The sequence below is a fragment of the Corythoichthys intestinalis genome, chromosome 8, assembly GCF_030265065.1.
Source record: "Corythoichthys intestinalis isolate RoL2023-P3 chromosome 8, ASM3026506v1, whole genome shotgun sequence".
In the NCBI taxonomy this organism is placed as follows: domain Eukaryota; kingdom Metazoa; phylum Chordata; class Actinopteri; order Syngnathiformes; family Syngnathidae; genus Corythoichthys; species Corythoichthys intestinalis.
The window spans coordinates 6212886-6239529 of NC_080402.1; the positions used below are offsets into that span (position 1 = coordinate 6212886).

The 26644-nt window shown below is 40.2% G+C and overlaps 1 protein-coding gene across 1 annotated transcript in view; it reads right to left on the minus strand.

The window, feature by feature from the left end:
* Positions 1-26644, minus strand: part of cntln (centlein, centrosomal protein) — a 336531-nt gene that overhangs the window by 101498 nt on the left and 208389 nt on the right. The window contains 4 exon segments of the mRNA XM_057843797.1: positions 6061-6158; positions 6503-6658; positions 20454-20701; positions 25788-25869. Of these exon segments, the coding sequence (XP_057699780.1) occupies positions 6061-6158; positions 6503-6658; positions 20454-20701; positions 25788-25869 (584 nt within the window).

The window sequence follows — 26644 nt, forward strand, 5'->3', positions numbered from 1 at the left end:
GAACATCATCGTCAAATTTGCTGACGACACTACAGTGGTGGGGATGATAACAGGGGGAAATGAGGTGGCCTACAGGAATGAGGTCCTGAACCTGGAGAGGTGGTGTGCAACTAACAACTTGGCACTAAACATCTCCAAAACAAAGGAACTCATCCTGGACTTCCGGAGAAACAGCACCACTCCTGCCCCCCTATACATCAAAGGTGAATGCGTTGAGCGAGTGCAGTCATTCAAATTTCTAGGGGTCCATATCTCTGCGGACTTATCCTGGTCAACAAACACGTCAGCCTTGGCCAAGAAGGCCCAACAGCGGCTACACTTTCTAAGAGTGCTCAAAAAGGGACAACTGAGCACAAGCCTGCTGGTGACCTTCTACCGTTCCACCATAGAGAGCCTGCTGACCTACGCTGTGTCAGTGTGGCACTCAAGCTGCACAGTGGCAGATAGGAAAAGACTGCAGAGGGTGACCAACACAGCCCAAAAGATCATCGGCAAATCCCTGCCTTCCCTGGCTGACATCTATGCCTCCAGATGCCTGAACAGAGCAAAACGCATAATAAAGGACACCACACACCCCGGCTTCCATCTGTTCAACCTGCTACCCTCTGGCAGGCGATACAGATCTATATCGGCTAGAACTAATAGACTTAGAGACAGTTTCTTCCCTAAAGCTGTCACAATACTCAACTCCAGTCTGCACTGAGTAACAATATCGTAAACTTTTTTTTTTTTTTTTTTTTTTTTTTTCTTTTTTTTTTTTTCCTCTCACTGTTAATAACCAATATTTATCACTGAAAGGTATCACACGTCACTTTTACCTATACTACTGCCGCGATCTACAAATGGACTGTAAAACTGAAATGTTTTATTGCACTGTTAATAACCAATATTTATTACCGATGCTGCTATCAAATATCACTTTACCCTTACTTTTTGACCCTTTTTATATTGTTTTATCTTGCGATATGTAAATATATACATATGTAGATATATAAATATTTATATATAGACATATTTTTTAAATTTTGCATATTGGAGACTGTATATACTATTCTGTGTGTAAGTATGTGTGCACTCTATAGGGCAGCTTTGAATTTCATAACACTTTGTGTAATGACAATAAAGGCATTCTATTCTATTCTATTCTAAAACCCCTACTGGAGAAAGTACTACAAAAAAGGAGCGAATAAAGGGTCGTCACGGCAACAGACAGAGACATGTGGACGTGGGCCATAAAATAAGTATTTCAAAAGGTCTTGAAACTACAATGACCAACCTGAAAAGAACTGGACATATATTAGAAAAATGAGTGACTTTCCATTGCCACTAGTTGGCGCTGTAGGGTTGATGCAAATGACCCCTACAGGACCCTTCAGAGTATGACTCAACAAGCACAAGATGTTTGGCGCAGATATGGTGTAGCAGTTATGACTGTTCAAAACTTGTGGTGAGACGAAATGGCTTCAGTCATTTTCACTTCTCCTGTTGGACCCTTCTGCTTCAACCAAACCTCAGTATTTTTCGTCAGGCACCTGAACACATGTCTTATGGCTCCCCTGATGCAGGTTTGAGGTGAATATATATTTTTTCCTTGGAGGAGGAGCCTGTTTCCTAAAAAAAAGGCATTTCCTGTTCCCACTAGGGGGCGCTAGGCCTAATGGGTAATATTTCAATGCACTCGTGTTAAGGGTGGGATCCCGCACATACATGCCAGATATGAAAAAGGTTGAACGTTGTGTCAAGAAGCTATCAGTCATTTACTAAATTTGTCATTTTGCCGAAAAAATGGCTGACTTTGGCACCACGCCCAGGTCAGACCCGTGAATGAAAACGCACCATTTTGAAAATTTTAGATCTCCTATGTCTCCTGAATAGTCTCATCAATTTTAAAGATGATCCAACTAACTCCCTCTGTGACAAGGGCTCAAATGTGCACCCTGTTAATTGATAAAAATTTCACATTCGATCCAAAATACCCGATTTCCTGTTGGGTTTGGAATATGGGTTCAAGAGACTTTTTGGAGCAGTTTTGCACAAGGTATCGACTCCCCAAATTTCATTGCTCTACGTTAAAAAAACCTAATAGGAAACGCCTTTTTGAAAAATTCAAGGGGGCGCCACTGAGCCATTTTGTTACATTTTTTTGTAACGTCGCAAGATTATCGAAATCCAGGCAAAGCCGCATGTATGTGCAAAATTTAGTGAGTTTTCGTGCATGCTCAGGCCTCCAAATGTAAACTATACTACAAATGGATAAAAATTTCACATTCGATCTAAAATACCCGATTTTCTGTTGGATTTGGAAAATGGGTGCAAGAGATTTTTTGGAACAGTTTTGCACAAGGTATGGACTCCCCAAATTTCATTGCTCTACGTTGAAAAAACCCAATAGGAAAGGCCTGTTTTAAAACTCCTTTCTGTCGCCACTATTTGGCACTGTAGAGTTGATGCAAATGACCCTTACAAGACCCTTCAGGGTATGACTCTTAACAAGCACGGGAAGTTTGGCGCAGATATGTTGTATATCTGCCGAGTTATGACTGTTCACGTCATTTTCAAAGTATCGGAATCGGCGAAAAAATATCGGCCATGCCTTTTTTTAATACATATATATTTTTTAATTAAATCATTTTCTAATTGTATTTAACGTTACAGACATAATATGTTACACTTATCCAGAGTCTTTAGTTTAGGCGTAAGGTAGGGTAATCGGATAAATATGAAAAAATGAAAATACCTGAGCTGGGCTTCAAACGGTATAAAAAATAAAATAAAATAAGAATCTACATATGTACAACAAAAGAACAATTGGCTAACTTACATAGCAAAAGTCTACTAGCTTAAATGCTATAAAATACTAACATTTTTTTTTAAACAATGCTCTTAAACAATGGATCAGACACATATTCCCACAAAAATAACGAATGCATTAAAAAAAATTAGTTCAAACAAAAACCTAGCTCATGTTCGTCTTAACAGGGAGCAGCTGGATTAGGCCATGTAAAATGAGGCAGACTAGAGGGCAGTGTATCCACCCAAATCAATGAAACTAAATGCAAACCATTACAACGCCACTTTAATTAAACGAATACTCGGAGCAGCAAAATTGAATTCGAATCTTATTTTCTCATCGAATACTTGAGTTAATCGATTAACCGTTGCAGCACTACATATATTTACCCTTTTAAACCCCCCCCCCCCCCCCCCCCCCCAATTTTTCTTTGTTTGGATCGATTATTTATCATCTAAAATATTGGGGAAAATGCGACAGTAACGAAAAAAATACAATAAGCAATAGTTATGAGGGAGATATCCGTGACTATTATACAGACGCTAATTTTTTCATTGTGATGTAATTTGTTTAAAAGTTTAAAATATGCGAGTGAATAATTTTTTAAAGTCGTTTTTTTAAATTTTTTAAAGTAAATATTAGACTTCAATTAATGATTCTAAGCTAAAAATGACAGACATTTCGAATAATAAATATAATTACAGAGCTTTTTATGGCTGGGTTGGAACAAAAGCGCGACGTCTGTAAACGGGGGTTTTCAGGGTAAAATGGACAAATTAAAAATAGTTTGGGGGCTTAATGCGCCATGAATCTGCTATGGCAGCATATAGACATATTGTTCTATCAAACACAACAGGGGTTTTGGCTTAAAATACAGCAGTTTCTTTTAAAGAGGAGTGCAAGAGCAGAAATTGCTTTTTCAGTCATGTCTGTGTTTTCCGCCATATACCCTAATTTTCGGACTATAAGCCGCTACTTTTTTCCCCTCATTTTGAACCCTGCGGCTTGTAGTCCAGTGTGGCTTATTTGTTGATTTATTTGGGTTAATAGGTAACACTATATTTGACAGCAGCATCATAAGACTGTCATAAGAACATCATAATTATGACATGACACTATCATGGGCATTACTGAATGCTTATGACAGATGTCAATATGTGTCATGTGGCATATTATGTCACTAAATCCATTTATGTCCAGCTCAGATCTTTTACATCCATTCAAAAGTGAGATAATTTGCTGGCTGACACTAACTGACATCTATTATAAGCATTCATTAATGCTTATGACAGTGTCATGTAAAAATTATGACTGTCTTATGACAGTGTTATGGCTAGAGGTGTGCAAAATTTCCGATTCTTAGATTATTCGCGATTCGGCCGTGGAAGATTCGAGAACGATTCACAAACATCCAAATTCCGATTATTGAAATAAGCCAAGTAAAGCGGAAGTACAACACACTCAGCGCGCCGCGCGGTCAATGAGCAACGGAGCGAGAGTAGCTAAACATCATGCTTCTCATTACCTGGCCCCTCGGGTAATGCCAATGCTCAACTCACGGCTCTAGCTCAACTCATGCCACGAGATAAAAAAACACAACAACATACCTGAAGCTGCTACAAAAGTACGTCATCCACATAATGTTACGGTAGATATCATTTATATAAGACTAGATTCACTACGGTAGCGGTAGCGTTGGCAGCACATCTACAAAAAGCTAGATGCAGACGTAGTAAACGGCCGCCATCTTAAAGCAGTACACTTCTCTGCAAGGCTGTTGTAGCGAACCTTCCAAGCAAACCTAATTAACTTTTTATCTAAAATACTCCTAAATCGGTAAAATATTGACTTGAATCTATCTTTAAAATAGTTTTAAAACTTTCACATGTTGAAAGTTGACAAAAGGGAAATTATGGATTAACGGGAGCAATTTTAACAACTTTAACGGTTGATTCACAACATTTAATTAATTGAATGTAGTTTAAAGCTGCTGATACAGAATGGGGACTGGAGTTTTTTATTTACTGTTATTTTTGTATATTTGTTTACTGCTATATGTTAACTTGATACTGAAATAGTAGTTTGGTTTAGCCTGAGAGTATTTTTGAACAAATTTGGAACAAATGTACAAAATATTTAAAAAAAAAAAAAAAAAAAAAAAGGGGGGGGGGGTGCATCAATAATCGTTTTAGAATCGAATCGGACCATCTGAATCGTAATCGTAATCGAATCGTTAGGTGCCCAAAGATTCCCAGCTCTAGTTATGGCACCACTATCCAAGAAAATGTTACCAAGTACCATAGCTAGCAATTAATGAAACAACTGGAACAGAAACTGAAGAAATAATTCTGTAGTGCCGCCATGCATGCTAGGAGGAATGTTGCATGACAACAGTGTTGAGAGCAGGTGGCAGCAGAGGTTGATTGTCTAACCCAAGGAAGCAGTGATGGCCAAATGAAGCTTTTAGTGACAATAAGGCTTTGCAGCCAATTGGTTCAAAGCTTAATGGTGGGTTATTTTGTCTCATGACAGTCTTACGGGGCCATTGTCAAATGAAGTGTTACCAGTTAATATCTTTAGGTGTAAATATCCCATAATACAATGAGAACAACTGCGGCTTATAGTCCAGTGCAGCTTATCTATGAACAAATGCCGTTTTCATGTCAAATTTGGTGGCTGGCGGCTTATAGTCAGGTGCGCCTTATAGTCCAGAAATTACGGTATGTACATTTTAAATGATATTTATTGTACTAATAATTAGTTTAACAATAAATTAAATATTATTTGATACAGTATAGTACTTTCCTGCCTTTTATTGATCATGAACCATGTTTGCCTATGTTGTAAAGCACTTTGAGGACCTTTCGGGTTTTTATAAAGGCCTATACAAATAAAATTGATTGATTGATTGATTGACTTATTTTGTTCTTTAAAGAAATATTCCATACATAATTTGTGTTTTTTTAAAACCACAAATACATTGCTTATTATTTTCATAACAACGATAAATTCAACTCAACAAAATCCAATTATATTTGTTATTGCTATATATTGTAATAAAGCATCCCTTCCATCACTTCTTCTCTATGCCATTTCTCAGCATTGCATGCAACTTGAATATAATTCATTCTTTCCAATTGTGCTGAGTGAAAGAGTATGTGCCTGTGTGCTGCCACTTGGTGGAATCAAACACTGCAGATTCGAGCTGCAGCTGCCGAGCGGGAAGCAGGGTAGAGAGGAACAGACAAAGAGAAGAAGAAGTGACTAACTTGTCCTGCAGTTGTCGAAGCTTTTCCTCCTTCTCCCGCAATTGTCCTCGAAGGTCTTTGTTAGTCGCCACCTGCCTGGTGACCTCTGCACTTGTACTCTGGTGGGGGGAGGGAAGAAAAAAGCGCACGTTACGACCGTGCGCGACACGTATGGGGGAGCCGGTTGTCTCACGACGCGGCTGATGACAGGTCAGGCGCAGCATGCCTCCTCATTAGAGTTACAGCGTGAGGGGGGAAGTGCTAAAAGAGGTTAAGAGGAAAGCGTGCGTTCCAAAGTGGATGAGATAAAGGGGGTCGAATTGAACGCATTAACGCTCATCTTACATTATACACCTTAGTTTTGTACGTAATTAAGCCCCTGGAGGATGGGGAAAAGAAAATGACACTTGTCATGAGTTCTTGTGCAAAGATACTTAATGAAGTGTCCTGTGAGCAGACTGACCTTGACTTTGGCCTGCAGTTGTTTGACCTCTGCTTCCAAAGCCTGGCACGAGCAATCAGCCACACGGCGGGGGAAAGTGCTTTGCCTCCACTGCTCCAGCTCCATCTCCAGAACCTTCTTCTGCTGCTCCACACCCGCTAGCTCTGATGACAGCTTCTAAAAGGGTGAAGGAAAAAGTCCCAAGAGTAAGAAAATGTGGAAACTCTGGATGAAATTGGCTGCGTTCAGAAAGCAGGTACAGTGGGGGCAAATAAGTATTTAGTCAACCACTTCCTGTGCAAGTAACAAGAACGGGGAGCAAAAATCCCAGAACCACACGGGGGTGGGGGGGGCTAGTGAATGTCCTACAGAGAGCTGAGACCACAGTAACAAAGGCTACTATCAGTAACACAATGCGCCGCCAGGGACTCAAATCCTGCACTACCAGACGTATCCCCCTGCTGAAGAAAGTACATGTCCAGACCCGTCTGCGGTTCGCTGGAGAGCATTTGGATGATCCAGAAGAGGACTGGGAGAATGTGTTATGGTCAGATGCAACCAAAATAGAACTTTTTGGTGGAAACACAGGTTCTCGTGTTTGGAGGAGAAAGAATACTAAAATGCATCCGAAGAACACCATACCCACTGTGAAGCATGGGGGTGTAAACATCATGCTTTGGGGCTGTTTTTCTGCAAAGGGACCACGATGACTGATCTGTGTAAAGGAAAGAATGAATGGGGCCATGTATCGAGAGATTCTGAGTGAAAATCTCCTTCCATCAGCAACGGCATTGAAGATGAGATGTGGCTGGGTCTTTCAGCATGACAATGATCCCAAACACACATCCAGGGCAACAAAGGGGTGGCTTCGTAAGAAGCATTTCAAGGTCCTGGAGTGGCCTAGCCAGTCTCCAGATCTCAACCCCATAGAACATCTGTGGAGGGAGTTGAAAGTCCGTGTTGCCCAACGACAGCCCCAAAACATCACTGCTCTAGAGGAGATCTGCAAGGAGGAATGGGCCAAAATACCAGCAACAGTGTGTGAAAAGCTTGTGAAGAGTTACAGAAAACGTTTGGCCTCCATTATTGCCAAGAAAAGGGTATATATCAAAGTATTGAGATGAACTTTTGGCATTGACCAACAAGTGTCAAAATCGGATCTGGGGCCGTTCAGACTGGGCCGATGGGTTGCTGTGGAAACGGAGGCGTCATCTAGCGTAAAGTGATGCCACGGACAGTCAAAACTAGGGGTGAGAACCTCTGGGTACATCACGATAATGATATGGCGATACAACAATTATTGATACATGGATCAGGAAATACTACAAAACAACTAACAATCAGAAAAACAAGCTATTTTCATCCTTCTGCTTTGAATCGGAATGAGTTAATCACTCCGACTTTAACTGGCCGATAGTCGGGTAGTTTTGTGTGACTTTTAATTTTCGAAAGGCGAGGTAGAGACTTGGAAGAGCCGCTCGGTTCGGGTTAGCATGTTGCCTAGCTCTCTTGTCTCCAGTTTTGGTTATGCTCTTTCCTCCGTCTCCGAAGCCGGGGCAGGGAATTGACAAAAGCCGGATTAACTCCGGTGGCACAAAATACCGTTCGGGAGGTTTAAGAAGTGGGCAATTTTGACCGTTATGTAGTAATTTAGCCCTGTCGTACTCAATTAATGCATTTTTAGTATTTCATATTCCATTTTGCACAAGACTATTATTTGTCACGACCATACCATTTATTTAGCAATTGGGAAACATACTTCGAAAAAACAATAACCTATAAAATATTGTAGTAGAGAGATAAAAACAATGACATTTTCCTGTTCTCTGTCGCATTTTTCTCGTTCTGAATCTTCCTCCTCCATTGGGCTGAATTCCAAATCAGCTGAAATCGTTACTCTGCCGACATCATCAGCCAGATGGCGGCGCCAGAGCGCTATAAAAGACAGGAGTAGCTAGACGGCAGATTGAAAGACTCATTTCTCGTCATTTGCGCTTTGCCAAATTGTTGTATATACTCGAATCGTCTCAAAAATGATTTTAATTCACATAATAATGCTATTTAAGCTATTTTTACTGTGTCACAGGCATACTTTCACTCTATATGTAACTTGTAAGGTTAGTGTAGCATTCACGTTAGCATTAGCTTAGCATGGCGAGCACACTCTTAAACTTTCACTTGTTTACATCTCGCCGTGAGGTCCTGGTGGTTTTAATTATTTGAAAATAATGTACTGCTCTTTCTGTATACAAGCATAAAAACAGTGCTGCGTTGTAGGGTTGGTAGTACTTGACCAAATTAACCCTTTAAGTCTCAGCTAGGTCACTGTTGTAAATTTGAAGCTGTTGAATCAATTTATTTTGAAAAAATGGCCTTTGCCAAAAAAAAAAAAAAAAAAAAAAAAAAAAAGTAGATCGGCATCAAATATCGGCTTAGGATATCGGCAGTCGGCTGAATATTTGTTTAGATATCTGTATAGCCATCGGCATTTGAAAATCCCATATCGGTCGACTTGTAGTACCTTTCATATTCACTGCGTGATGTGTTGGAAGGAACTATCAATTCGGGCTGCAGCTATCAATTATTTTAGCAGTCAATTAATCGATGAACTAGTTAGTTCGAATAATCGAGTAATCGGAAAAGGAACATGAAAAATTAAAATACCTGAGCTGAGCCTCAAACGGTATTAAAAATAAATAAATGAGGATCTATGTACAACAAAAGAACAATTGGCTAACTTACATGGCAAAAGTCCGCAAGCTTAAATGCTATTAAATGCTAACGTTTTTTTCCCCCAACGCTCTTAACAAATGGTTCAGAATCATATCCCCACAAAAAACGGCTAAAGATACATACAAACTAAATTACAAATGCATTAAACATTAGCCCAAAGAAAAACTTACGTTGGTCTTAACAGGGAGCAGTTGGATTCAGCCATGTGAAATGAGGCAGACCAGAGGGCAATGTATCCACCCTAATCAATAAATTAAATGTAAACACTTTCAAAATAAAACATTACAACGCCACTTTAATTAAACGAATACTTGAGGCAACAAATTTTAATTTGAATATTTTTGAATCGAATACTCGAGTTTAGGGCTGCAGCTATCGATTATTTTAGTAGTCGATTAATCTATAAACCCTTAGTTTGAATAATCGAGTAATCGGATAAGGAACATGAAAAATTAAATTACCTGAGCTGGGCCTCAAACGGTATAAAAATAAATAAATAAATGAGGATCTACGTACAACAAAAGAACAATTGGGTAACTTACATCGCAAAAGTCTGCTAGTTTTAGAAAGTTTTAGTTTAGAAAAAAATATTCGAATTAAATTTTGTTGCCTCGAGTATTCGTTTATTTACGATGGATACATTGCCCTCTGGTCTGCCTCATTTCACATGGATGAATCCAACTGCTCCCTGTTAAGACCAACGTAAGCTAAGTTTTTTTTTGGGCTAATGTTTTTTAATGCATTCGTAATTTAGTTTATATGTATATTTAGCCGATTTTTGTGGGAATATGATTCTGAACCGTTTGTTAAAAGCATTGGAAACAAAAATGTTAGCATTTTATAGCATTTAAGCTAGCGGACTTTTGCCATGTAAGTTAGCCAAATTTTCTTTTATTGTACATAGATCCTCATTTATTTATTTTTAATACCGTTTGAGGCTCAGCTCAGTTATTTTAATTTTTCATGTTCCTTTTCCGATTACTCGATTATTCGACTAACTTGTTCATCGATTAATCGACTGCTAAAATAATCGATAGCTGCAGCCCTAGCTAGTTTAAATGCTATAAAATGCTAACTTTTTTACAATGCTCTTCACAGATGGTTCAGACACATATTCCCACAAAAATAGGCTAAATATACCTATAAACTAAATTATGAATGCATTAAAAAAAACATTAGCTCAAACAAAATTTAGCTTATGTTGGTCTTAACAGGGAGCACCTGGATTCAGGCATGTGAATTGAGGCAGACTAGAAGGCATTGTATCCACCCAAATCAATAAAACTAAATGCAACCAATTTCAAAATAAACCATTACAACGTCACTTTAATTAAACGAATACTCGAAGCAGCAGCAAAATTTAATTCGAATCTTTTTTCCTAATCGAATACTCGAGTTAATCGATTAATCGTTGCAGCACTACTCGAGTTAATCGATTAATCGTTGCAGCACTACTGTCAATACAGTATTTTGATCCTGGTTGCGTTACCATCTCTGGCCACCAGTCTTAAATATTGCGCCATTCAAAATGTTAAAAGACATTAGCTGCATATTGATGATCGTAAACATCAATGTGGATGCTTTTAACCAAATTTCTATGAACAAATGAAAATGATGAATGTCTAATGGCACTAATAGGAGACCTGATACGTGAAGATGTATGTCACACATACCCACGCTTGAAACCGCAGATTCCCACAGGTTAGCGCTCTGCTCTACATACACCGAGGTTATTGATATCTGCTTGCCGGCTGACACCTTTTAATAGAAACGCACTTGTTTTAGGTTTCCAGAGGTGAGCAAGTGATGGAGAGGGGTCGGCGGCGCTCTGGGAATTAGGAGTGGCATTGATGACACTTCCTGTTAACGCAGGCTTTGATTTCACCGGGCCATTTTCAGCCCCTCGGTGAGACGTGACACTGACATGGACTGATGACACGCTGGCGGTCCATTAGGCTGGAAAAGACAGGACACATCTCATGACTAACGTGGCTCGGAGTGACAGTCAATCATGTGCGGGAGAAATAAGGGAGGACAGGTTGCAGAAATAGCCACATGTCCGAGCCTGGCTGTCAGTGTTTGAAGAGGCACTTGCTGGCAAAAATGTGGCTAACAATAACGAAAGAGTTGAAAGGAAGCCGCAAATTCTACTAATACGAGGAAGTTTTTTTTTTTTTTTTGGATCAGTCAGTGGCCTCTTTAATCCTATGATAATCCTAGCACTTTACATGAAAGGGGAGGGTAAGACATTCCACGCTTAAAAAGATAAGGCAGGTAAAAAACACGGGCAACGTCACAAAATGGAGCCAGCTAATCCGTGCGAGGAAGAAAATGATCTTATATGTGGTTGATATGCTTGACAGGAACAGCCACCTGTGTTTTTTTTAAGCTTCTTATTCCACATTGACACTAGTAATTTTTACAACTTCAATCTCATTTGGAAAAAGTGATATTTTGTAGGGCTGTCAAACGATTAAAATTTTGAATCGAGTTAATTACAGCTTAAAAATTAATTAATCGTAATTAATCGCAATTCAAATCATCTATAAAATATGCCTTATTTTTCTGTAAATTATTGTTGGAATGGAAAGTTAAGACACAAGACAGATATATACATTCAACATACGGTAGGTAAGTACTGTATTACTTTATTATAAAAATAAATGAGCAAGATGGCATTAACATTATTAACATTCTCTTAAAGCGATCCATGGACAGAAAGACTTGTAGTTCTTAAAAGATAAATTTTAGTACAAGTTATAGAAATGTTATATTAAAACTAGGGCTGTCAAACGATTAAAATTTTGAATCGAGTTAATTACAGCTTAAAAATTAATTAATCATAATTAATCGCAATCCAAACCATCTATAAAATATGCCATATTTTTCTGTAAATTATTGTTGGAATGAAAAGATAAGACACAAGACGGATATATACACTCAACGTACGGTATATTAGTACTGTACTTGTTTATTATAGCAATAAATCAACAAGATGGCATTAACATTATTAACATTCTCTTAAAGCGATCCATGGATTGAAAGACTTGTAGTTCTTAAAAGATAAATGTTAGTACAAGTTATAGAAATTTTATATTAAAACCCCTCTTTATGTTTTCGTTTTATTAAAATTAGTAAAAATTTTCAATAAAAAAATAAACTAGTAGCTTGCCATTATTGATGTCATTACACCATGCTCACTCATGGTACTAATCCATTAAATCAGTTGGACCCAAGCGCCAGCAGAGGGCACCAAACACCAAAAAACAAGTAACAAGCGGGCATTACACTGTACTGTCATTTTAATCTGTTTGAGCGGGGCATGTGCGTTAATTACGTCAAATATTTGAACGTGATTAATTAAAAAAAAAAATTACCGCCCGTTAACACGATAATTTTGACAGCCCTAATATTTTGTAAAAGTTTTTACTTTTTATTCCAACATGTGCTTGTCTTTTGAATTCTGGTGGAATATTATACTTTGGTGATTATGTTCTGCTTTTTCCTAAATTCTCAGGAGAATTTCCCTTATTCATCCATTTCTTTTCCCTTTTCCAATGACGGAATCTGGTTGCCACTAAAACTGTCATGAGCATTAATGAATGCTTATAACAGATGCCATTTAGTGTTATCCGGCAAATTATCTCACTTTGGAATGGATGTAAACGATCCGAGCTGGACATATATGGAGTTAGTAACATAATTTGCCGGATGACACTTAATGACATCTGTCATAAGCATTCAGTAATGCCCATGATTGTGTCATGTTATAATTATGACGGTCTTATCTTATGACAGTCTTTTGACGCCACTTTCAAATAAAGTGTTACCAAATACCATAACAAGCAATTAATGAAACAACTGTAACTGTAACTGAAAAAAATAATTAGCACAGAACATGAATTTTGATTGGTATTTACATGTGCAGTGCTGCAATGAATGCTAGGAGGCATGTGTTGCCTATAAACCCAAATAAATCAACAAATAATCCGCACTGGACAAATAGCCGCAGGGTTCAAAATGAAGGAAAAAAGTTGCGGCTTATAGTCCGAAAATTGAGATGAAAATACGCCATAGTTTCCGTCATATATTCACAATTCTTTTCTTGTCTAGATATGTCATGTTGCTTTAGCCTTTAAAAGTCTGTGCTGAGTGATCATCACACACTAAACTAACTTGTAGCGTTAGCATAGCATTCGCTTTAGCATTAGCATTTCGCGCGGTGACTTCTTAAACTCTTGGAAAACATTTTAAATCCAGTTCGTGGCGTCCAGTAGAGTTTAATTAATTGAAAAATAATGTGCTATTTTCCTGCTGAATGTGTATTACCATAATGAAAATGGTGATGTCTTTACAGACTACAGTTATGTGCTCGTCTGCCATGTTTATTCGAAATTGTTGGAAACTTTTGGGGCCGTTTACATGGTGACTCTCCGAGAATACGAAAAATTTCAAATTTGCATTTGCATTTGCGTCTCCATTTGAACAATGGCGCGATTCCGCATGAAAACGATGTAGTATTCATGCCAGACCCTAGGGGGCAGTGCAGATTTACTGGGCAACAGAGAATGATGCACTTTGACCCCACCAAGATCCCTCAGCCCGGAAAAAAATATCCCCGCCCACTCGAAGCAATGTCATTTTTCTTTTGTTCAAAAAGGCACAAAAATTGAAACGTTCAACAGATTTAATTTAAAAATATGATTAAAACAGTAAATTAAAGCCGACATTCCGCCATATTTGCTGTTTTTAATGTTTAGTAGCACCGCTGCGCACGCCCAATGTGACGTGTACGAGTGCTGACGTTAAAGGGATCCTCTGTTTTTAAGACAAGTAATTCTTAAAAGATACATGTTAGTATGAGTTCTAATAATTTGATATTAAAACCCCTCTTAATGTTTTTGTTTTAATAAGTTTGTAAGTCGCCATTCTTGTGACGTCGCAGTGTGTGACGTCACTGGTCCCGTTGCGGAAATTCCAGCGTGTCACTCGTTAGCTTTTCCAACATATCGTCAGTTCTACCCTTCCTATTTGAACCAGATCTGAAAAGTGAAGAGCAGGACAGCACTGTCGGTCGTTCACAAGACGAGCTTCAGGGAAAAATGCGTACAGCAAATACCTGATAAGACAAAAGTTGGGCAAAACTGGTGATGCGAGAGAGTCCTGTTGGGAAGTCCGGTTGGGAGCGAGAGTGTATGCTGTCCGGTTTTATTAGCAGATATTCAAGGAAAGCATATTGTTTTTCAAACTTATCCCAATATAATTATGTAGATTGTTAGCATCCAGAGCTGTTGTGTGCTTACAGTACAGGCCAAAGAGCACACCTTGTGTAATCCATGTCTTGTACATTGTAACGCGTGGTAGCTAGGATACGTGTATAAAAGTACCAAAAAGGGGAGAAGCTTCCACTTATGCACATTTATTCACAAAAAATAATATTTCCACCTTGACCACTCTTCACTCGGGAGCTCAGCAGTACGCACACACGCGTTCCCTGACGAACTCAGACATTGTTGCAAGGTCCACGTCAGAGTCACTGTCGTCACTGTAGCGTGCCATAGTGCTTTGATTATTTAGTATGATTTGGGGAAAACTCCCACGAAGAATAGTCAACAAAAAAGATAGCAATAGTAATCCAAATCTGCGTTTTTTACTCACTCGAAGATCCAGGAATTAGACCTATACCATGGCAATGTCGCAGCCGCGATTAGGCCGTCGATTCCACACAATAGACTGAATCGAAAAGCCGCTGTGGGACCGACAAATAAAAAAAATGGACAGATCCGAAACCAAAATTGCAGAGGCAGTGGGACCGTCGGATCCAGAAAATAGAAGGATCCCTTACTTGACTGAGGATCCAGGAAAAATGTTCGGGCGCCAGTTGTAACGCGTGGTGGGTAGGATGTGTGCATACAGGGACCAAAAAGGGGGAGAAGCTTCCACTTATGCACATTTATTCAGTAAAAATAATAATTCCACCTTGACCACTCACTTCACTCCCCTTGTTTCCATTTGACTGGAAATTGCATCCAAAAGCAGCACATCGTGGCATTTTACTTCGCGAGTTTAGGCAGCGATAAGCAATTGTTGAACACGAAAGATACCAATGATGTCATCACAGCGAGCCCGCAAACCATGGCGCCAACTAACGGTCAAAATATGGACTAAATATTATAAAATATTGCCATTAATTTAACATTTTATGTGTTTCTAACAACATATTTCAGTACAAGAAAACAATTGTGGTTTATTAGAGCCTACATGTATTTAAGTTAGAGGATCACTTTAACAGTGCGGTCTCGCGCCGCAGGAGCCTTTGATATGCATGCCGAGGAAGTCTCCCTCAACCCCCCGCAATCGGATTCTTCCACTTTGGGGGCAGGATTCAGAATTTTTCGTCTTCGCCGACACCATATGCACGCGAGGCGAGTCCGCAACTCAGTCATTGCGTCTTTGTGTCGCAGAGTCGCCATGTAAACTGCCCCTTTAATTTATTTATTTATTTTTTTCATGGACTAAAACTTTTGAAGTTTATAGACGAAAACATATTGATAATTGTCGACTAAAACGAGATGAAATTTGTTTTCATTGACTAAAACTACACGAAGACGAACACGTTTTGAAGTGACTAAAATATGACTAAGATTAATAAGTATTTTCATCCAAAAGACTAAGAAGAAAATTAAAATGGCTGCCAGAAACGACAGTTATTTTGAGTATCATTTTAATAAGATAATCTTATAAACTTAAAACTTTGAGTTCTCACTACTTAACCTTAAGTCCAGTTTACTATAAATACCGTTTCTAACTTAACCTTTAACTTAACTAACATAAGTTTTTTTAGTATTCCATAAAAACGTGACTTATTTTAAGTAATGCTAACGAGTTTTATCAAGTTTATACTGTAAACTTATTTAACTAAAGTCCAGTTTACTTAAAATTTTGAGTTTTAACTGATAACGTTTTTCCCCATAAAAACTTCAAATTCAAGTGAAATTGGTCGACTTGGAATTTCAAATTTTTTCCATTTACAGTGTAGTTAGGGAGAAGTTGCCAAAATACGAGTAACTATTTTCCCAGCATACCTTCGTCAGCATTGGCACTACAACCGAGCAAGTTCCTGTGAACGTGTCCAAGTACTTCTCACATGATGCCCCCTGCGGAGACTGTCTAAAGCCAATTACACGCCACCGTCTGGAACGGACCCAAAGTCCACCACCTCGCGCCCTTTCCAGTTGAGGGCAACAAAACCCGGCTCGGTCGGCTCCAACTTTCTGTGGCAGAGTGACATTAATACTGCAAGAGTAAGAGGAAGCAAACAAGACAACAACGCCTCTCTGACTACACTAGTGTGTGCGTCCTGTGCACTTCTGAAGTTGGACTTGGCAATCAGATGCCTTGGCGGGAGCGCACAGGGGCCACATCCGAGGTAGTATCACTGTGAGGTCAGTACTACGACCCGTGCGCGGGTCCACTCCGCTGCACTGTAAGAGCACACGGTGAACATGCAGACAGACTGACACCTAATCAGGTGCTTTCCACCAGCGACCATGTTGGAAACCGCCGAAGATGTTTCGAAGGCCTGTCAGATTAATGACCGTGTCTGCCAGTTTCTTTGATGGTGTTCTTGTGTGGTCAAAATAGCTCTGACATTAAAATAATGGTGATATTTAGTCAACTTCAAGAGTCGTATCATAACATTGAGTAGCGATATGGAATTAAAAATCTCGAGATGGGCCAATTTGCATTAGTAAAATAAGACGCCATGATTACCTCTCCCAGTAGGTGAAACCTATGGAAGCAGAGTTGATGTATTCGGTTCTGTATGTCTTGTTTGTTTGTATGTTTTCGTTAAAAAAAAAAAAAAAAAGAACAAAGAACGGGCAAATAATAAAACTTGCAGGATAGGCAGACAATAAGTTAAATACTATGAAATTAAAAAAACATACAATTAAAATATTAAACTCCAATTTTGGAGTGTTATTGGGGGCAACAACCAACGTGTATTTTTTAAAAACATTTTATGCATTATTTTTTTATTTACTATGAATAGTTTTCCGATAATATCGGCCAATGAAAGCATTTTAAAATGATATCGGATATCGACATTGGTTTTTCATTATCGGTTATGGGCCAATATGCATGTTGACTTCCAAGTGAATGTAGAAGCCTTCTGCCTTTGTACAAGGGCTGGTCACCGCTTAGCACAACAGTTATGCTTTTTGACCATTAGATGTCTCCAAACTACGTTGCTTGTGATTTGTTATATCAGCAAACCATGTGCATTAATGGTGAAAAATTAAACGACCAATAAATGATAGAAAAATAATGAATTAAAAATTCATTACCATGATCGCATACAGTGGGGCAAATAAGTATTTAGTCAACCACCAATTGTGCGAGTTCGACTTGAAAAGATTAGAGAGGCCTGTAATTGTCAACATGGGTAAACCTCAACCATGAGAGAGAATGTGGAAAAAAGCAGAAAATCACATTGTTTGATTTTTAAAGAATTTATTTCCAAATTAGAGTGGAAAATAAGTATTTGGTCACCTACAAACAAGCAAGATTTCTAGCTGTCAAAGAGGTCTAACTTTTTCTAACGAGGCTCCACTCGTTACCTGTATTAATGGCACCTGTTTTAACTCATTATCGGTATAAAAGACACCTGTCCACAAGCTCAGTCAGTCACACTCCAAACTCCACTATGGCCAAGACCAAAGAGCTGTCGAAGGACACCAGAGACAAAATTGTAGACCTGCACCAAGCTGGGAAGACAATCTGCAATAGGTAAAAAGCTTGGTGGAAAGAAATCAACTGTGGGAGCAATTATTAGAAAATGGAAGACATACAGGACCACTGATAATCTCCCTCGATCTGGGGCTCCATGCAGGATCTCATCCCGTGGCGTCAAAATGATAACAAGAACGGTGAGTAAAAATCCCAGAACCACACGGGGGGACCTCGTAAATGACCTACACAGAGCAGGGACCATAATAACAAAGGCTACTATCAGTAACAAAATGCGCCGCAAGGGACTCAAATCCTGCATTGCCAGACGTGTCCCCCTGCTGAAGCCATTACACGTCCAGGCCCGTCTGCGGTTCGCTAGAGAGCATTTGGATGATCCAGAAGAGGATTGGGAGAATGTGTTATGGTCAGATCAAACCAAAATAGAACTTTTTGGTGGAAACACAGGCTCTCGTGTTTGGAGGAGAAATAATACTGAATTGGATCCGAAGACACCATAGCCACTGTGAAGCATGGGGGTGGAAACATTGGGGCTGTTTTTCTACAAAGGGACCATGACGACTCAGCTGTGTAAAGGAAAGAATGAATGGGGCCATGTATCGAGAGATTTTGAGTGAAAATCTCCTTCCATCAGCATGGGCATTGAAGATGAGAAATGGCTGGGTCTTTCAGCATGACAATGATCCCAAACACACAGCCAGGGCAACATAGGAGTGGCTTCGTAAGAAGCATTTCAAGGTCCTGGAGTGGCCTCGCCAGTCTCCAGATGTCAACCCCATAGAAAATGTGTGGAGGGAGTTGAAAGTCCGTGTTGCCCAACGACAGCCCCAACACATCACTGCTCTAGAGGAGATCTGCATGCCAAAATACAAGCAACAGTGTGTGAAAAGCTTGTGAAGAGTTACAGAAAACGTTTGGCCTCCGTTATTGCCAACAAAGGGTACATAACAAAGTATTGAGATGAACTTTTGGTATTGACCTAATACTCATTTTCCACAATGATTTGCAAATAAATTCTTTAAATCTCCTTCCTTGCTGATGGAAGGAAATTTTCACTCAAAATCTCTCACAGATCAGTCGTCCTGGTCCCTTTGCAGAAAAACAGCCCCAAAGCATGATGTTTCCACCCCCATACTTCATAGTGGGTATGTTGCAATTGTGTATTCTTTCTCCTCCAAACACGAGAACCTGTGCTTCTACCAAAAAGTTCTATTTTTTGTTTGATCTGACCATAACACATTCTCCCAGTCCTCTTTTGGATCATCCAAATGCTCTCTAGCTAACCGCAGACGGGCCTGGACGTGTACTGGCTTCAGCAGGGGGACACGTCTGGCAGTGCAGGATTTGAGTCCCTGGCGGCGCATTGTGTTACTGATAGTAGCCTTTGTTACTGTGGTCCCAACTCTCTGTGGGTCATTCACTAGGTCCCCCTGTGTGGTTCTGGGATTTTTGCTCACCGTTCTTGTTCTCATTTTGACGCCACGGGGTGAGATCTTGCATGGAGCCCCAGATCGAGGGAGATTATCAGTGGTCTTGTATGTCTTCCATTTTCTAATCATTGCTCCCACAGTTGATTTCTTTACAGCAAGCGGTTTACCTATTGCAGATTCAGTCTTCCCAGCCTGGTGCAGGTCTACAATTTTGTCTCTGGTGTCCTTCGACAGCTCTTTGGTCTTGGCCATAGTGGAGTTTGGAGTGTGACTGACTGAGCTTGTGGACAGGTGTCTTTTATACCGATAATGAGTTAAAACAGGTGCCATTAATACAGGTAACGAGTGGAGCCTCGTTAGAAAAAGTGAGATTTCTTTGCCAGCCAGAAATCTTGCTTGTTTGTAGGTGGCCAAATACTTATTTTCCACTCTAATTTGGAAATAAATTCTTTAAAAATCAAACAATGTCATTTTCGTTTTTTTTTCCACATTGTCTCTCATGGTTGAGGTTTACCCATGTTGATAATTACAGGCCTCTCTAATCTTTTCAAGTAGGAGAACTTGCACAATTGGTGGTTGACTAAAAATTTTTACCCTACTGTATGGTGTCAATGAGTTAATGTGCACATTAACCACAACAATTGACCGAAAAACAAGGTACTGATGTAACAAGCAGATTCGCTCACCACTGCAGAATATAACTCCCCTCTTGTCGTCTTGTTTTTTTTTTCCCATCCTTTTTAAAAAATATCAAGTACCACTAATTTGGTGAGTGTTAGTTCAGGCCCAAAACAAACTTGTTTGTAACTGTAAGGGCCCATTGGAAGACGTGCTTAGAGAAAGCAAAATGGAAGTGACAGACTACTGTTAAAACTTTAATCAGAAAGAGACAACAAGCAGAGTCACAGAAGGTGCGATGTAGCGGCACTGTCGAGGCTTCGCTTGTCAATCCAACCCTTCCAGTACCGGCATGTGCTCTCGGCCCCGCGGCAAATAAATATATGACGGGCACAAAAGCAAAAGGAACAAACTTCTACATCCTTTCCAGCTGGAGTTACCTGTGTGATCTGCTTGCTGCTGCCTAGTTTCTCAGCGAGGGAGTCGAGTTGCGCCGCCATCTTTTCGTTGGCGCTCCGTAGCTCTCGGGCTGAGAGCGCGGCGTCTTTCCTGGCACGTTGTAGCACGTCCACGTGCCGCTGTAGGGATTCGACGCGGCGTTGTAAGGCAGAAGAGGTGCAGTGTGAAGCCTTTATTAGCTGCCACTTCCTCCTCTTCTCGCCTCTCGTGTTGTGCTGTTGTTTGTTGTCTAAACAGAAACACACCAATCGCAACATACTGTAAGTGAGGACGTAATGGAGAATAGTGGGAAGAACTTTATTTGTACAAACACATCTCAGGAATTCTACGGAGCCCCCGCGTTTTTCATAGCTAATCTGTACCCACAGTTTTGTAATTTGCGCGGACAGTTTAGTAATCTGTGGGTATGGTTTAGCAATCTGTACCATAAATTTAGTAATCTGTAACCATAGTCCAATGTACCGTAATTTTCGCACTATAAGGCGCACCTGACTATAAGCCGCTAGCCACCAAATTTGGCACGAAAACGGCATTTGTTCATAGATAAGCCGCTCTGGACTATAAGCCGCAGCTGTCCTCACTGTATTATGGGATATTTACGCCAAAAGATATTAACCGGTAACACTTTATTTGACAGTGGCATCACATGACGGTCATAAGACCAAATGAACCACTATGAAGAAGAGAGCATTGCCTCAAGAAGCTTCATTTGGCCATCACTGCTCCCTTGGGAGAGACAGTCAACCTCTGCTGCCACCTGCTGTCAACACTGTTGTTGTCCAACATGCCTCCTAGCATGCATTGCAGCGCTACAGATGTAAATTCAATCAAAATTCATGTTTTGTACGAATTATTTCTTCAGTTGTTGTTAAAGTTGTTTCATTAATTGCTAGTTATGGTATTTGGTAACACCTTATTTGACGGTGGAGCCATAAGACTGTCATTAGACCATCATAATTATGACATGACACTGTCTTGAGCATTTATGAATGCTCATGACAGATGTCATTTAGTGTTATCTGGCAAATTATCTCACTTTTGAATGGATGTAAAAGATCCAACCTGGACATAATGGAGTTAGTGACATAATTTGCCGGATGACACTTAATGACATAAGCATTCACTAAAGCTCATGATAGCATCATGTCATAATTATGACGGTCATATGACAGTGTCATGACGCCGCTGTCAAATAAAGTGTTACCTATTAACCCAAATAAATTAACAAATAAGCCGCACTGGACTATAACCCGCAGGATTCAAAATGAAGGAAAAAAGTAGCGGCTTATAGTCCGAAAATTACGGTAATTGTTATTCTAAGCAATGTATCGCAATTCCTATCATATGGTGAGCTACCAAGAGGTTCCCACTCCTATTCTTTATAATTGTCTACTGATGTACAATCTGAAAATCAAGTTGGGGAAAAAAAACAATGATAATCGACATCAACTTTCGACCTTATTTTTGCCCGGTCGTCCAGACTAGGGTTGAGAAGCTCAGGTGACCTAACGATACGATACGTGATACAAGTAGTGCTGCAACGATTAATCGATTAACTCAAGTATTCGATTAGAAAAAAAAGATTGAAATTAAATTTTGCTGCTACGAGTATTCATTTAATTAAAATGGCATCGTAATGGTAAATTTTGAAAGTGTCGGTATTCAGTTTTATTGATTTGGGTGGATACACTGCCTTCTAGTCAGTCTCATTTCACATGGCTTAACCCAGCTGCTCCATGTTAAGATCAACATAAGCCAAGTTTTTTTTTTTTTTTTTTTTTTGAGCTAATGTTTTTCTTAATGCACCCATTATTTAGTTTATAGGTATATTTAGCCATTTCTTTTTGTAGGAATATGTGTCCATGTGTGAACCATTTGTTAAAAGCATTGGTAAAAAAAAAAAAAAAAAGCGTTTTATAGCATTTAAGCTAGTGGACTTTTGCTACGTAAGTTAGCCAATTGTTCTTTTGTTGTACATAGATCCTTTATTTATACCGTTTGAGGCTCAGCTCAGGTATTTTAATTTTTCATGTTCCTTGTCCGATTACTCGGTTATTCTAACTAACTAGTTCATCGATTAATCGACTACTAAAATAATCGATACAGTGGGGAGAGCAACTATTTGATACACTGCCAATTTTGCTGGTTTTCCCATTTGCAAGCCATGTAGAGGTCTGTAATTTCTATCATAAATTCGACTGTAAGGGACGGAATCTAATACAAAAATCCATAAAATCACATTGCATGATTTTTAAATAATAAATTTGTATTTAACTGCATGGAATAAGTATTTGATACATTACCAACTAGTAAATATTTCAGCTATTAGTTCTTTTTTAAGAACCCTTCCTGTTCTCCACTCATTACTGGAAGTAACTGCACCTGTTTGAACTTGTTACCTGTATAAAAGACACCTGTTCACATGCTCAAACAAACAAACTCCAACCTCTCCACAATGGCCAACACCAAAGAGCTGTGTAAGGACATCAGGGATAAAATAATAGACCTGCACAAGGCTGGGATGGGCTACAGGAAAATAAGCAAGCAGCTTGGTGAGAAGGTAACAACTGTTGGAGCGATCATTAGAAAATGGAAGAAGTTCAAGTAGACGGTCAATCTGCCTCGTTCTGGGGCTCCATGCAAGATCTCACCTCGTGGGGCATCACTGATCATGAGGAAGGTGAGCGACCAGCCCAGAACTACACGGCAGGACCTGGTCAATGACCTGAAGAGAGCTGGAACCACAGTCTCGCAGAAAACCATCGGAAACATATTACGCAAGGTCCCGCTGCTGAAGCCAGTGCATGTCCAGACCAGGGGTCGCGTTAACCGAATATTTTCCGTCGTTGACCGGTTTTTTAAAACGGTGACGGAAAAAACTGAAGTCCGTCCGTCATTTTGACAGGTTGCAATTCACACCCCAGACCACAGGGTGGCGAGTGAGCATATTAATTAGCCATTGTCTCTCTTAATGCATGACGTCGTTGGCTATTCTGTCAATATTGTAGCGTCACCGGGGTCTGGCGGCGGCACCGTGATTGACACATCAACGCGAGGTTCTTATTGGTACACCCGGTGTGCCAGCGCGTCATCCAATTGGTGGACTAGATTGCCGCCTGTGTATAGACTCCAATCACATGACGTCACAACTCCGCCCCCCTGACTGGAGCCGCCATATCGTGTTTACACATTACCGCTACGTACATGCCTCCTATTACGGCGTGTTTTTCTGCTCGTTAACATTAATAATCAAAATGGTGAAGACGTGTGTGGCGGTTGGTTGCAGTAACAGAGAAGATAGACGGAGAGACTTGAAGTTCTACCGTATTCTGAGAGACCCAAAGAGGAGAGCGAGATGGACTGCTGTAATTCGACAAGAAATCTGGGCGCCAAACGATCCCCACAGACTATGTAGTAGTCATTTTATATCTGGTAAGATGCACTTAATATATATTTAGAAGATTTTGGGCTGACAACCACAATTAAGATCATTGTGTGACGTTGGTGATTGGGGTCTATATAGTTGCCTCTTTTTCTTTGGGGGCGGAGCTGTTGTTTTGTTGGTGTTGTTGGCGGTAAGCAGAGTAAAAAGAGGGGGGAAAATACCACGACTTCCGTGTCTAATTTTTCGCCGCCAAGCAAGCGTTACAATATGAATTAAAAATGAATGAAAACTAAATACTATTGAATATGTCATCATTATCATTTTAAAAATTTAAGTGACGGGTAAAAATAGATTATGACCGGATTTTTATGACCCTGTCAGTCAAAATGACAGTCAACGAAAATGTCTAGCGCAACCTCTGCTCCAGACACGTCTGAAGTTTGCCACTGACCATCTGGATGATCCAGAGGAGCAATGGGAGAAGGTCATGTGGTCGGATGGGACCAAAATTGAACTTTTTGGTCTAAACTCAGCTCGTCGTATTTGGAGGAAAAAGAAGGATGAGTACAACCCCAAGAACACCATCCCAACCGTGAAACATGGAGGAGGAAACATCTTTTTTGGGGGCTGCTTCTCTGCCAAGGGTACAGGACGACTGCACCGTATTGAGGGGAGGATGGATGGGGCTATGTATCGCCAGATCTTGGCTGACAACCTCCTTCCTTCAGTGAGAGCCCTGAAGATGGGTCGTGGCTGGGTAATCCAGCATGACAACGACCCAAAGCACACAGCCAAGGCAACTAAAGAGTGGCTCCGTAAGAAGCATCTTAAGGTCCTGGAGTGGCCTAGCCAGTCACCAGATCTGAACCCGATAGAAAATCTATGGAGGGAGCTGAAAGTCCGTGTTGCCCGGCAGCAGCCCCCAAACCTGAAGGCCCTGGAGAAGATCTGCATGGAGGAGTGGGCCAAAATCCCTGCTGCAGTGTGTACAAACCTTGTCAAGGGCTACAGGAAACGTTTGGTATCCGTAATAGCAAACAAAGGTTTCTGTACCAAATATTAAGTTTGATGTTTGTGATGTATCAAATACTTCATGCAATTAAATGCAAATTTATTATTTAAAAATCATACAACGTGATTTTCTGGTTTTTTGTATTAGATTCCGTCCCTCACAGTTGAAGAGAACTTATGATACAAATTACAGACCTCTATATGCTTTGCAAGTGGAAAAACCAGCAAAATCGGCAGTGTATCAAATACTTGTTCTCCCCACTGTAAGTGAAAAAGTACAAAAACAAACAAACAAAAAAAAAAAACGAAAAAGAAAAGCTCATGTAATGTGATGTATGCAACTCTACCATGTTAGACTGTGCGTCCCTGGCTGTAGGGGGGGGCGGGTATTGATAAGCATATGCCTTTCCCGTCTGCCTTTGTCTGTCTTCGATTTCCTTTCTTTCTTCGGGCAAATTATTTCACATTTTGTGACTGCCAAAGATTTCTTTATTTCTTTGGGCAAATTATTCAACATTTAGTAACTGTCAATGCTACCGATGATGATGACAATAAACATTTCATTCATTCATTCAAATGAATGGCTGTTGGTTTTTGAAATGTAAATAAACCAATCTATTATGATAAAACAACAAAATTGCCATAACTGCATTAACCATCAAAGTGAAGTCTAACTGTAACTGTAGTCTTGAAACAAATCTGAATAAGGAAAAACACTGCAATAATGCAAACTGGTTTAACTTGAGAGTAGCTGAGATCTGTCATGACAGAACATCGCTTCAGTGATATCTGGCGCCATCTAGCGTCGTGAATGGGTATAATGTTTAGACCGCAAATATAAGACGAACCCGTCTTTTTCAGTATTATTTCAATGCAAAAAACACCGTCTTATATTCGGGCTAATGCAAAAGTTCCTTACCTCGATCGACAATATCAGGACGCCCCATGCTGGAATCCGCCGGCAGCTCTCTCGCGTCTGCGTTCGGCCGACACCTGTCGAGCTAAAAGCGCGAGAGCAGTCATGAGACAGTGATGAAAAGCAAGCGCATAATCTAACACAAGCGGTTGACATGTTGCGCTTCCCGCAACGCGGCTCATAACGACACCGTGATCACAGGCCGCTCTCGGTTTAACACGACAAGACAAATCACCCGGCGCTTTAATAATTCACCTGAGCGCGCTCGCTCGACTTTCCCGGCCGACGTCGCTCAGCGATATTAGCCGTGACGGGAGCTGGCGGAGGCCGCCTTTGTTCAATCACTGTCTCCCGGTCCTGACGCGCTCCTACGGTATGACACGTCTCAGCGCAGTCATTTGCGCGGATGTGTGACATCTCCCGAGCGCCGGATCGTTTGTAGTGACATCAAAGGGGCGCGCCCCCCTTCCCATCCCCTCCCTGCCGCTTCGCTAACTCTTCACTGTTTGCTTCCTGTGACGGTCAGGTATGATTTCATCAGCGGCGCGTTTGATCACACAAAGCCGTGCTTAGGCGACAGGAGATGAACTGTTAAAGAGCAAAGCTTGCCGTAAAGGTGATGCGAGTCATGCCGCTAATCAGCCTGGGAGGAGCCGCGGGGCGGAAATTACACGGGACCTACTTGGATGAACTCGTAGGCTGCCAATGACGGCTATAGACGTCCGATCTATTTGAACTAGGGCTGTCAAACGATTAAAATTTTTAATCGAGTTAATTACAGCTTAAAAATCAATTGATCGTAATTAATTGCAATTAATCGCAATTCAAACCATCTATAAAATATGCTATATTTTTCTGTA